At 36.3% G+C, this 13,353-nt stretch overlaps 1 protein-coding gene and 1 pseudogene across 2 annotated transcripts; one reads left to right on the forward strand and one right to left on the reverse strand.

Moving 5' to 3' along the window:
* Nucleotides 1–2,807: 2,807 nt before the first annotated feature.
* Nucleotides 2,808–5,597, reverse strand: LOC108350777 (uncharacterized). Its single transcript, XM_087659612.1, has 3 exons — nucleotides 5,402–5,597; nucleotides 4,505–4,553; nucleotides 2,808–3,616 (listed from the first exon to the last, which is right to left on the reverse strand). Exons 1-3 carry the CDS (start codon nucleotides 5,459–5,461, stop codon nucleotides 3,315–3,317), a joined length of 411 nt encoding a protein of 136 aa, XP_087515738.1. The 5' UTR covers nucleotides 5,462–5,597; the 3' UTR covers nucleotides 2,808–3,314.
* Nucleotides 5,598–5,723: 126 nt separating this feature from the next.
* Nucleotides 5,724–8,473, forward strand: LOC147995103 (S-adenosylmethionine synthase pseudogene; annotated as a pseudogene). The gene is made up of 2 exons (XR_015685862.1): nucleotides 5,724–5,771; nucleotides 7,407–8,473. The product of XR_015685862.1 is annotated as an S-adenosylmethionine synthase pseudogene (transcript).
* The last annotated feature ends 4,880 nt before the right edge of the window (nucleotides 8,474–13,353 follow it).

The raw sequence follows: 13,353 nt of genomic DNA on the forward strand, positions 1-13,353 counted from the left end.
TTGCATTCTAAGATTGATTTATTTGTTTAAGGTTTATATTTCCTGGTCAGGAAAACATGACCTTAGATCATACTTATTAAAAGGCTGCAGAAGTGACAGGGATCCAAGACAAAGAGAACACCTGATCATATGGATCGAGTATTTTGACTATGCCACTGATATTGTACTTAACTGAACCAGCTATATTGTGACATCAATTAAAATAATAAACCAGATTATATTTTAAATGCCCTGCCCATGTCACCCACCTATGCTTTTATCATGAACTTTTGCTTCTTTTTTTCTCTTCCTGAACCTGTATCCAATTCCGATAACTTATTGCTTCCTTTCTATTCACTATGAATCTATAAGTCTTCCCTCTCAGACATTCCTATGACAAAGGCCATACTTCATATCCTGTGGAACTTGGAGCTGCAGAAAGCCAAGTCTTCTGGGATTTGGCCTCTTCTGCCATTCATATGAAATTTGATGGGTTGAAGACTGTTTGCTCAATTGTTGGTCCCACTGTTTGGTGTATATATAGGAACACACTAGGATTCTGACATTCAGATTTTCACTGCTTTTTTGTTGCTGTTTTAGTTGTTGTTGTTTTTATTTAGGGCCACATGGAGGTATGAACAATGTGCCCAAGAGTTTCCAGATTTGTTTTCTCTTTGACCAGTCAATTTTATGTGATGATTTTAAAGAACCATAAAAGAGACTCAGTTGCCAGTGTCTCTCCATAATTTCATATTAAGTTTGTAGTGAATCACTGTGCTATATTTTGTGTTTTACACATTTCATCATTTGAAGTTTAAACAGAAGAATCAAAATGAATATTTCATTATAGAATGATGTCAAGTAGAACATGGATTTGAGAGGAAAGATGCTAATGACCATAGGAAAATGAAATCTTCATAGGAGAAAGAAATAACTCCAACAAATATGAAAATGTGAACTCAACAAAACAAGAAATTGGAAGTAAAAACGGGCATTTGAAATGTTTTACAACAAGGGGTGAGAGCCATTGAAGTCTATGGATAGTTATGTTTGAAAAGAACCTTACTTACTTAGCTAAAGTTACAAAGGGATTAAATGAGAAGGAATGGAAAAGGGAAAGAGAAATAATGAGAAAGAGATAGAGCATGTCAGACTTACTGGTGCATGCCTGTAAATCCAATACTCAGAAGGTCACAATTTTCTCTAGTTAAAGCGAGTGCCAGGTCAACCAGGGCTATGTAGTAAGACTCTGATTAAAACAGCAGCAGCAGCAGCAACAGCAACAGCAACAAAATTAAATTAAATTCAAAATTAGAGGGAGGTACATTTTAGTCCTTATGAGTTCTGAACCTAGTTAGAGGAAAAGATAGAATTGGCCTTTCCATTCAATTTTTAGTTGTGTGAATATGTCCTTTTGTTCTGAAGACTTCACATTTTACTACATCCATTTATTGAAGCACAAGAAATGATAAACAATGGCATGTTAGTTTATAATATTGCAATGTATCATGTATCACTGCCTCAGGGGTAGATATTATTTCTCTAGCTGAAATAAAATTTCAGGGTGAAATTTAATTTCATGGGCCATTTCAATTCCTGTTTGAATTATTTCTCACCAGGGTTTAATCTGATTCTGCCTGCTAAAGGCCTACCCTTAATGGTACACACAATTATGGTGAGGTCACATTTCAGAAAAGCACCATTTTAAAAGGTCAGCAGATATTCCTCATGTTTCCATCTCTCAATAATTTAGAGAAGTAATTAGAACCCAGAACTGGCACCCAAAAGATAAAACTTATGAAACAGCCCTGTTATTAATCTAGTCCCTCAGGGTGTCACTCATTTAATAATCCTGAGAATACAGAAGCAACACCCAAAAGAGAAAAGTTATGAGAAAATCCTGCAATTAAACTTGGTAGAACTCTATCCAAAAATCCAGAACCCCATAAAATGTGGATACAAACAGACTTCAGAAATCCTAAATAATAAAACTCAAGGGGAAGTGCAAGGATCAATCTGGAAAGGGTGAATGAAACTGAGTTGGCAGTTGTACTGAGGGCAGGTGGAGATGAGAACAGGAGGGATCAAGGGAGATAATCCTCCGAGAGAAGACTGTAATTGGGGGATTTTCAGGGGTGACATAATAGCCTAGTAAACTGGAAACTAGCTGTAATCTATAAGAGTGAGCCTAGTGAAGACTGCTAGTAACATGGGAAGGAGAACGTGAACTGGCCAACTTCTTTAACAAGTCAAAGCACCCAGAGGAGAGAATGGAACACCAACCCAACCACGAAAACCTTGATTAAATTTTTTCCTTTCTGCAAAATATGCTTGGGTAATAGTGGCACAGAACTTTCTGGACTGAATAACCAATAACTGATCCAACTTAAGACCCATACCATTAAAGAGCTCTCTTGCCTGAAAATGTCTTAAATCTCAAGAAGCAGGTGCTAGGCAGCCTATAGACCTACAATAGAAAAAGTGCACTAGAGCACCTTAAATGCTTCATTTAGCAACAGATGAGAGCAGATTAAAAGACTCAGAATCAAGCATAAGAGGGCTTCAGAGAATCTGGAAGAAGATTAAAAGGAAGAATTGAAGGAAGCAGAGCTTAAGACCAGCTTGGGTTTGACAAAAACCTATCTGAAATGCAACTACTAAAAGTCATATCATCACAAAAATAGATATCAGCCCATCCCAGAGTATGACATCAGGAAATAGAGAAGCTGTATACAATCCTTCTAGATAAATGATCAGGAATTCTCTCTATTAAATGCAGGTATTGCAAGTAACACAGAGACATGAAGAGAGATCTAGTAACTAAAGAATGCAATTCAATTATAATTTATTCAAATTCAGATTGATCAAACTAAGTTTAAATATCACATTTATCATTTATGAAAGTGTTGGATAATTGAATACTGAAATAGTTAGAAATGAATAAACACTTCTCTGTTGCCAAAAGACTGCTCTAGGAAAGGTATTTTCTCCTACCCAAGAATCTGGGGTATATCACTGGAAAAGGGAAACAGGCCAAGAGCTAGAGTAGTAGATTAGGGACTATTCCCCAGAAACTATCTATCAAGGATAATAAAATAACCATAGTCTGAGTTTCTGAGCATGGGGTACATTGTACACACTTAAGATGAAATGCGTGAGTGAATGTGAACACAGAAGACATGGGATCAAGGGAGGGTGTTCCTGTAATTCTATAAACCAAGTCTACTAAATTGAAAAGGTAGTCATTGAGAAAAGGGAACAGTGGAGCTATGCTCCTCAAAGGCATACCTGAACAAATCAACCCAGTCCTGGATAACTACAGATTAGAAAATTCATTAGAGTCCTAATCTTCCTATTCCAAAAACAGGACAATAAAATTGCTGCCTTCTACTGCTTCCAGAATGATTAGGTTCTTGCTGAGAGGAGTCCTGCTGCTGACTTGCTGTTTGGGCTGATGCAGAGTTTTCAAGAGAAAAAGGCAGTTGCTCTTGAGCCCTTTTTACTTCTTTCTGTTCATTTTCTTGTGCATTCCTGGCAGTGTCTGAAGGCAAATGATTAGCTCCTAGTGGTGATTCTGGCTGTTTATCATTCAACAGGAGATGATTCTTTTCTGAACTTTGGTTTTGTTCCACAGGATCTGCATAGAAAGGGCCAGATGGTACAAGCACACTGATAAATAACTTCTCTCTTGTTTCCTTTTCCTGATCTGATCTCAAGGTCCATTCTCTCAGAGCCTGTCTGCCAATTGCTAGCTCCCTCTTCTACAAATACTCATTCTTTCTTTCTAATTACAAATTCTAACAATGCAGAAGTTTCTGTATTTGTAATCCTCATAGAAGTATGCTCCTACATCTGGCGAACAAGATGTGTTTGGCTACTAACATAGCACATGAAGTGTCTCCAAAGAAAGACGCATAATAATGGAAAAGAAGACTATATTGACATCAGAAGCATCTCCAATTGTGCTACAGGGCATTAGATGAGATCTACACATGTATAAAAGGTTTTATTCCAGGTTCCCAATTTATAGAATAAAATATAAGTTAGCTGTTTAATAAATTATATACTACAATTCTGGAAAATGATAAATAACAATAGTGCTGTCTAACAAATTCACTAAATGCCTAAGGATAATGTGCCCTGTTTCATTTTAGACAATTAACTAGTAACCAGAGAGGCAAAGAGAAAACTCCTCCTGAAGCTCTAGAATTAAAGAGAAACACAAAGGAAGGAAGAAACCTTGGAGCCTTTCAAACTCAGAGTAGTCAGTATTAAGGCATTTGCATTTTCTGCCTCATTTCACAGTGATGATTTTGCATTGGAAGCAGATCAATTATTTCTGCCATTATGGGAGTTTTATCTCCCCTCCATTCAGTAGGCTGAATGCAATTATGTCTCCAGCATTTATCTATCTGCACAGTTAAAGAAATATCTATTCATCCCTAAGATAAAAAATATGAAACAACACATTGAAAAACTGATAATTAAAAAGCACGATTAAAAAGGATGATGGATAGGACTTTACCTTCATGGAGTACAGAGGGCTCAGCATTGTTGACCTTCTGAAATAAAGCCTAGGAAAAAGAGAAAACTGAGATCACAAACTTTCAGAGTTTACTGAGGTCCTATGAGAAAATGTGACTTCCAGATTAAAACTTTCAAGAAAATCTGAGCTCAACAGTGTCTGACATGTTTTTGGAAAAGTATGGGAAAGCAAGAACATGTAGGATTTCCCTATGCTCTTACCCTCCAAATCAAAGCATAAAGATCTGTTTTATTCTCCCACTTTAAATACTACTACTAACTGCTGCAAAACTGCTCCTTATTTGTAATTAACTACATATTTCAAAATTGGGCTGCATGATTCACCAGGAGAATAAGTCCTACCCCTTTGACTTTTCATTAATCCTAAGTACATTCAAGAGGCAAATCCCAAAGTATACATGTTCTCTTGATATTGTGGATATTAACTCAGTAAAATATGTAGATTTGTCTCTGATACTTCTACGTGTCTAGAGCATTAAATTTATTCTATATTTCTATACTTTGAGTTAATCCTGATATGTTTGTTTGTAGCATGTTTCTGACACAAACTTTGCAGTAAAGCTGGCTATTCCTAATATTCTCTGACTATGAGAATATATTCACAAATCTGACTTTTTAACTGTTTCTTTAAAGTGTGTAAAGAACTTATTAAAAATAAAATGGTCTGCCTTGTTCTCTTCAAGCATTTTATGGCTTTCAGATATAATATTAAGTAAAAAGACTATGTTATAGGGTCAGGGCATGACATTTCTAGTCTTTACTACAGAAATCCTACAGTCCTGTCCTTTTCAACTATTTCCATCATCTCTCCACTCCTTTTTCCATTACTTTTCTTGGATGTGTCCAGAACGCACCCTGCGTTCATTGATATACACACATCTGTGCTCTGAACTGGCCTCAGGGCCAGCAAGGCTGCTATCAGCAGTACCACAATCATCTTTTTTTTTGTTCTTTTTTTTCGGAGCTGGGGACCGAACCCAGGGCCTTGTGCTTCCTAGGCAAGCGCTCTACCACTGAGCTAAATCCCCAACCCCACCACAATCATCTTGAAGCAAGCTCTGAACTTTCTCCCAATTGTCTTCTGAAACATGCAAAGCCACACTCTTTATAAAAGCAAGACAAACAATGGTATCTTTGATCAACCATTATGTGACCTTTTCTTTATTTTTCTTTGAATCTGTAGCAAAGTAGGTTACAGTATGAGAAACTGTCAATGTGCCTTATCTACTGGGGCAACATCTAAAGTGGTAATGATATTAAAGGGCAATTGTCTCTTACAGCCAAGTATTATTCCATTGTTTGTATGTACCACATTCTTAATCCACTCAGGAGATATAGAACATTGAGTTTCCCTGTCCTAGCTATCATGACTAGAGTGACAGTGAACATGCAGAAATAGTTGAAGAATGGGAGGTTGAGTCCTTTGGCATATGCCAAGGAATGTTGAATCTGGGTCGTGAGGTAAATATACTTTAGAGTTTCAGAATTTCTCTTCTCCATTTCCATATTGATTGCCCTAGTTTCAACTCCCACCAAAACTGAAGGGGAGAGTTGCCATTTAAACATCTTCTACAGCACATGTTGTCAGCTCTTTTCTTGTTCTTCACCATTCTGACTGGAATTTCATGAAATCTCAATGTAGAATTAATTTGAAAATATCTAACTCCTAAGAATTCTGAACACTTTCTTCAATATTTGTTAGCCATTTTTTACATCCCAGTTTTCATTTGAGCCTTTTGTTTTCTGGGTTGTTTCTCTGTTTGAGTTCTCTATGTATTCTGGACATTAATCTATTATCAGAAGTGTAGCTGTCAATCATTCTCTCCTACTTTATGAACTTTATCTTTACTTGAACTACTTTTTTATTCACTGTACAGAGTTTTAGTTTTATGTAGTCCTGTTTGTCAATTATTAACCTTAAATCCAGTCTAACTGGAGTCTTAACAAGAAAACTCTTCTCTATGTTTGTATATCATTCAGTACTGCATACTTTTTCTTCTAATAATTTCATTATTTCATATGTAGATATTTGATCCATTTGGAATTTATTTTCTGCATAATGTGGTGAATTTGTATCGAATATTCTTCTACATGTGAACATTGAGTTTTTCTAGGACAATTTGTTGAAGGTGCTATCTTCCCTCCATTGTTTATTTTTGGCTTTTTAATCAAATATCACATGGTTCTAGCTATGCACATTCATGTGTGGGACTCCTGTTTCTTTCAATTAATTCACGCATTTATTTTTGCTAATACCATATTTTTAATGCTATACATCTATAATGTTCCTGGAAATACGATTTTGTAATCTACCGACCATTATTTTTTCCTCAGGTTAATTTTGACTACAGAATGTTTTGTACCTCTATATGAAATTGAGGACTTAGACAATTTCTTTGGAGAATGTCATGGATATTTTCATTAGTATATTGAATCTCTAAATTTTGATTGGATAGACATGTGTACAATGTTAATTATGCTAAACCATAAAATGGGAGATCTTTCCATCTATTCATACCTTCTGACATCCTTTTACTTCAGTGATTTGAAGTCATCAATGTAGAAATTTTTTCATATCTTTGATTAGGCAGTCAGTGCTTCTTGCAGAGAAGCATAGAATACCTAACAAAAAAATATAGTTCCAGAAAGGGGAAATTTCCCTCAGAGTTGTTGGTCCAAGAAACCCTAAAATGATACCAGCTGCCATTTTCCTTGGTTGCATTCTAGAACTTAAGTGTAAGACATTATTAATGATGACATTGCATACTTTAGAGATAAGACTTTGAAGAATAAATCTACAACCATTCTGGAAACCTCATGAATGTTAACTAGCTCCTCTAGTATCCCAATTTTCTAAGAATGTTGCTAAGGAAGAAAAGTAGTCAACAGTTTCTGCACTCATCAAGGAAAGGACATTCCTCTTCACCTCAGAGTCAGTAGGAGAAGATCACACAGATAAGATTTGTGACCAAATCCGTGATGCTGTTCCTGATGCACACCTTCGGTAGGACCCTAATGCTAAAGTGGCTCATGAAACTGTTCTTAAACTTGAATGATCCTTCTTGCTGTGGAAATTTCATCCAGAGTTGCCATTGATTACCAGAAAGTGGTTTGTGAAGGCATCAAGGACATTGGATACGATGATTCTTCCAAAAGGTTTGACTATAAGACTTGTAATGTGTTGATTGCCTTAGAACAACAACTCACCAGATATTACCCAGGTGTTCATCTTAACCAGAATGAAAAAAAAAACATTGGGTTTGATGTTTGTTATGCCACTGATGAAACTGTAGAGTGTATGCCTTTAACCATTGTCTTAGCACACAAGCTAAATGCCAAACTGGCTGAACGATGTCACAATGGCACATTGCCTTGGCTATGCAGTTTCTAAAACTCAAGTAATTGTGCAGTATATGCAAGATCAAGGTACTGTGGCTCCCATCAGAGTCCACACAATTGTTATATCTAGTCATCATGAGGAAGAAGTTTGTCTTGATGAGATGAGGGAGGCTCTAAAGGAGAAAGTTATCAAAGCTCTGGTACTTAGAAAATACCTTGAGGATGATACAATGCTGATTTGAATGACTGAAAAATCATTGTGGATACTTATGGCAGTTGGGGAGCTCATGGAATAGGGGCCTTTTCAGGAAAGGATTATACTAATGTGGACCCCTCAGTTGTTTATGCTGGTCATTGGGTGGCAAAATCTCTCACTAAAGGATGTATGTGCAGGAGAGTTCTTATTCTCTCATATTGGAATTTATTATCCATTGTTGATCTCATTTTCCATTATGGTACTTTTCAGAATGAGAGAGAGCAATTAGAAATTGTGAAGAAGAATCTTGTTCTTTGTCCTTGGGTTATTGTCAGGGATCTTGATTTGAAAAAGCCAATTTATCAGAGGACTGCAGCCTGTGGCCACTTTGGTAGGGACAGATTGCCATAGGAAGTGCCCAAAAAGCTTGAAAGTGTTAGCCTTCCCTCTCACCACTACCAGACTTGTTGGCATAGGTTACAGAGAAGCCTTCAAGCTCTGATGGAAAGGGCCTTCTTCCTAAAATTTTCTGTCATCTTTCAGCATCTGATAAGTTGCAGTCACTCCAATCAGTGACATGAATTTTAGCTTTTGTGTGGGACTGTTAATTGGGCTTGCTATTCTCTCCCTACATATTTGTTCATCATTATAATGGATATAGTGAGCATAGGTGACCCATTAACTGCCTAGAAACAAACACTGTAGTGAATAATGCTTTGAAATCAAACTTTTTCACTGTATCACCTAATCCTCCAAAGTCCTAATTCCAATTACTTTCCCAACAGATGCTGAAAATGTCCTTGTAACATGCACGTTAATTACTTGCAGTTTGACTATAGACGGCCAATGCCACAGCCCTGTCAGCATGAATTTGTAATGTCTTGAGCTCTATTTATTGACTGTGAGGCCCCTTTTCTTATCCTCCCTGTAATTCAGTCATCTCTATTTATGTAGTTCTTTGTCAGGGAATGTTCTTATCCAATCAATCTTGCATGAAATTAAGGTTTCAGTTGTAGTTCTAGCCTGACTCAAAGACAAAGGCAGTTAAAATTAAACCATCTCCCTGGTGATTTTACTAGGAATTGCCTCCTCAAGCAGTACCATTTTAAAAAATCTTTCTACTTTTCAGCTGTCTTTGGAGGACTATATAATAATGTTTTATTTAGCAAACCAATCCTATGCATGGTTTCAGCACTAGACAAATCTCACCAACTTTTACTCTAGAAAAACAGGCACTTGACACCCTTCTGATGTCATACAGGGCAGTATCTGAGGGTCTATAGGTTTCAGTTAGGTACCAGGTAACTTTTTTTCTTTATACAAAAGAGTACTCCACACTGCACAATAGCTCCTCCAAGGGTTTTAACTTTGCTTTATTTTCAAAACCAGATCCACAGAGCTTTCTGAATAGCTGGAATAGCTACAGAAAAACCAGCTTCCTTCAGAGAGCAGTGGTTTTGGTGGGGAGAAGGAAAGTCCTTCATACTTGAACATTTTCTAATTGTTTATTTTTTGTATTCTGGGATATGGTGTAAATACAGAGAAGCCATCACCTCAGATGTCAGCTTTTAAAAGATTTTTTTCTCCTCAACACCATGATTCCTTTAACATGTTTCCAGCATTCCTAGGTAGGCTAAGGTGTCCTACAGAAAAACTTTGGGTTAGACCTACAGGGCGTCTGGCTGGTGTTAACAGAAGGAAGGGCAGATCTGGTGCAGCTGGCCATGGCAAAAGTTGAATTGGCTGGTGTGGTACAGAGAAGCCAGCTTGTTTTCATGCTTATTCCATGACTGCTTGCCCTAAGCAATAAAGTGTCTTTCAGCATCTATTTTTGGAGGTTTATTATGTATGTCTGGTTCCAATTCCAACAGTTTAATGAAGATCTAAATAAAATGCTAAGTTCTGTCTCCCCCAATAAAAGAAAACTACTTCAACTATCTTAAACCAGTAGAGTGTCTAACCACATTCTAAATAGTTTTAATTTCCTGATGCAGTAATGAGTATGTGTTCTGAAGTTAAGATGTTAGGACTTGGTAAATCTTTACTAATTATGTGTTTATATTTGTTCTATACTTAAGGGCTTTAAGGGATATAAAGACGGTTCTAAGTTCTGATTGTTCAGCTTTGATCTTGCCTACATGTCCTGGAACAGAGTGGTAGCTTGTGCTAAATATCATTCAGCTCAGATCTACTTCCTGATTTCCTTCAGAATCAACAATAAGTGAGGAGTGTAATGTGTCATGAAAGACACCTGTGATATCTTGATTGAAATATCACTTGTGAACTCAAAGGACACAGAAATCAGATTATTGAAGAATTGAGAGTGAAAGGTATTATAGAGGAAAATGGGATGAAAAATTGAAAGGTATCAGCTTTAAGTTCTACACGTTATAAATACATTTTCTGCTTTAATTTTAGAATATTTATACAATTGTTTACTAATGAAAGATTTATTTTCATTTTTCAAGAATTCCATACAAGTATATAATGAAGTTTGACCAAATTAGACTCTTTTTTCCTCCAATTTCATTACTATTCATCCAACAAGCAATGTTTTTTTTTAATTTTGTATGTTGTTTCTTTGAAAGTTACTGAGTCCATCTACATGTGCACTGATGTAAAGTTAGATTATTTAGGTTTTTATATTCATGCCTATTTTTCATCATTTTCCTGAATATAACATAATTTATTCTCTTAAACATTTTACATAGTATTTTTATTCATATAAAATACTGATTTTTCTTGTGATACACTTACACATACATATCATTGTACTTTTCCCATAAGCATCTCTGACATTTCTTTACCTCATTGCTTCTAATACCATTCATCCATTACCGATGTTTGCATCTCTCTCTCTCTCTCTCTCTCTCTCTCTCTCTCTCTCTCTCTCTCTCTCTCTTGGTGTGTGTGTGTGTGTGTGTGTGTGTGTGTGTGTGTGTGTGAGAGAGAGAGAGAGAGAGAGAGAGAGAGAGAGAGAGAGAGAGAGAGAGAGAGAGAGAAAGATTGGGGATTTAGCTCAGTGGTAGAGCACCTGCCTAGCAAACGCAAGGCCCTGGGTTCGGTCCCCAGCTCCGGAAAAAAAAGAGAGAGAGAGAGAGAGAGAGAGAGAGAGAGAGAGAGAGAGAGAGAGAACAGAATTTTAACTTATCAGAAGATACACTCTTATAACAAACTGACCATTCCTATCAGAAGTTAAGAATTTCTCATAGCTCTACAGAAGATAGAGATGAAATTTCATCCCCAACTACCATTAAACTCTTGATTTTCTCTGGAACATGCTGTGGTGTCCTCTTTCTCTTTTAATTTTATTAATTAGTGTCTAATTATTATTGTTTGTTGCTTGATTGCTTGCTTTTAAGTATCCCAGACTTGCCTTGGACACACTGTGTATCTAAGACTTACCTTATACTTTTATCTCCTTCCACTGCATCCCAACAACTAGGGTTATCGTTTAATTTTCAGAGATACTTTTTATTGCTACTAATGTCTCCATTGTTCTTACTCATGTCAGGAATGCCTGTGAGAAATGTACATATGAATATATCACAAGAAAACCTATTTTTAAACAATGTATAAATAGCAGTATAATATAGCTAAAAAAATTGATATTGTAATAACCCCAGCATTGTTATTCTTTTCTCATAATGGCTTTGAAGACCCAGGGTATTTTATGACTCTTTCTAAATTTTAGTATTTTAGATTATTTCTATAAAGAAATATGTACTTATTGAAACAAGTCCAAGTATACATTACATTTGATTGATAGTCTTCAACACAAGGGTTATAGTCCACTACAGTACTAAAAACATGAAACTTCCCTAAGAGTTTTGAGCAAATAAAACCTCCATAACAATATCAGTTTTATCATATCCCGATCTTCTACATAATGGAAGAGGGAGGGAAAAACATAAGGTTCAGAGGACCAGGGCATTTACAAGATAGTGTCTTTTATAAATGACAGAGAACTGCATGCTGAGATCCTCACAATATTTACCTAAACACCACTGTCACAACAACAGAGCCATTTGGAATGCCTATGTATTTGGGGGAACCACATAAGGCACTATTCCTAGATGAAGATCTACAGTAAATTATTGAATGCTGAGAGAGGCAAACTATTCTTCTACAAGATTTAGTCCCTGGTATATATTTTCAACTGGTCTACCCTAAACTCATACACATACAAGCAACAATGAATGGGTGAGCTAGTCAGATGCACAAGCATGTGTTGTAGAAATTAGGTCTGATTTTTTTCTCCAAGCCCCATGACCCCAGAAATAATACTCAGGCTCAAAATAGATTTACAAATACCTTGACCATATAGTTAGCATAGCTAGGCTGCTCTCCTACTAGGTCATAATTTAACCCATTTCGTCTAATCTATGTGATGTGATATGACTGGTTACCTGTGCTCAGGTATCATGAGATTGTCTCATCACATTTTCCTGGGTGAGTCTCGCTGTGCCTCAATCAATCCCAGAATTATTATTGCCTCCCAGATGTGCTACCTTCCATGCTACCCTTTCCTATCGACCATACGGTTTTTAATTGGTAAGCTATGTGTCCATACCATACACAAGATAGTCTCTCTACAATTCCTTTTTTTGTACAGTTAATTTTTTTTCTTTCAAATATAAACTGAATGCAATAACAATTATGAGACAGTTATGAAAACTATTGGATAAGATTTATATTCATAATGGCCAATCCATAGATAGCATTTGGCAACTTTAAAATAATATTTGGTTATCTATAAAATCTTGTTTTCAAAGTATTTTACTTAATTCAATTTCTATTCTAATTTGCATTACCAACCAAAAACAATCATCTTATACATAAAAACACCTTTTCAGGTCCAAAAACAATTTAAGCTTAATTGTGAGACTGAAAAGATTTAGTCTTCAACCCCATCAGACATCTGAGAAGGAATACTTATTACCTGAGTAAGAAATGCAGACAAGCAGCTTCTAAGATTATATAAGATAAACATAGGTGGCTTCCTGAAGTGTTTCCCAGAATTTTCTGTATAATGTTAGAGCATCATCTTCAGCCTTCTGGCCTAGTATATCTGACAGACCTTTCATAAAGCAGGCACTATGTAGGACCTGCTTACCCTGTAATGGCAGAGCTTGGCAGTTGACTTCCCTGTATCCACTTGTCCTTTCTGGACAAAATTTTGTCTGTAGTTGAAATAGGGGCATTTTCTTTTCCCAGTAGATAGCTTGCCACAACTGATGCAACTTCATATGGAGGTTATTGATGCTCCTCATCCTTGAAGTGGAATGTGGGTA

Source organism: Rattus norvegicus, chromosome 4 (assembly GCF_021556685.1).
Source record: "Rattus norvegicus strain SHRSP/BbbUtx chromosome 4, alternate assembly SHRSP_T2T, whole genome shotgun sequence".
NCBI lineage: Eukaryota > Metazoa > Chordata > Mammalia > Rodentia > Muridae > Rattus > Rattus norvegicus.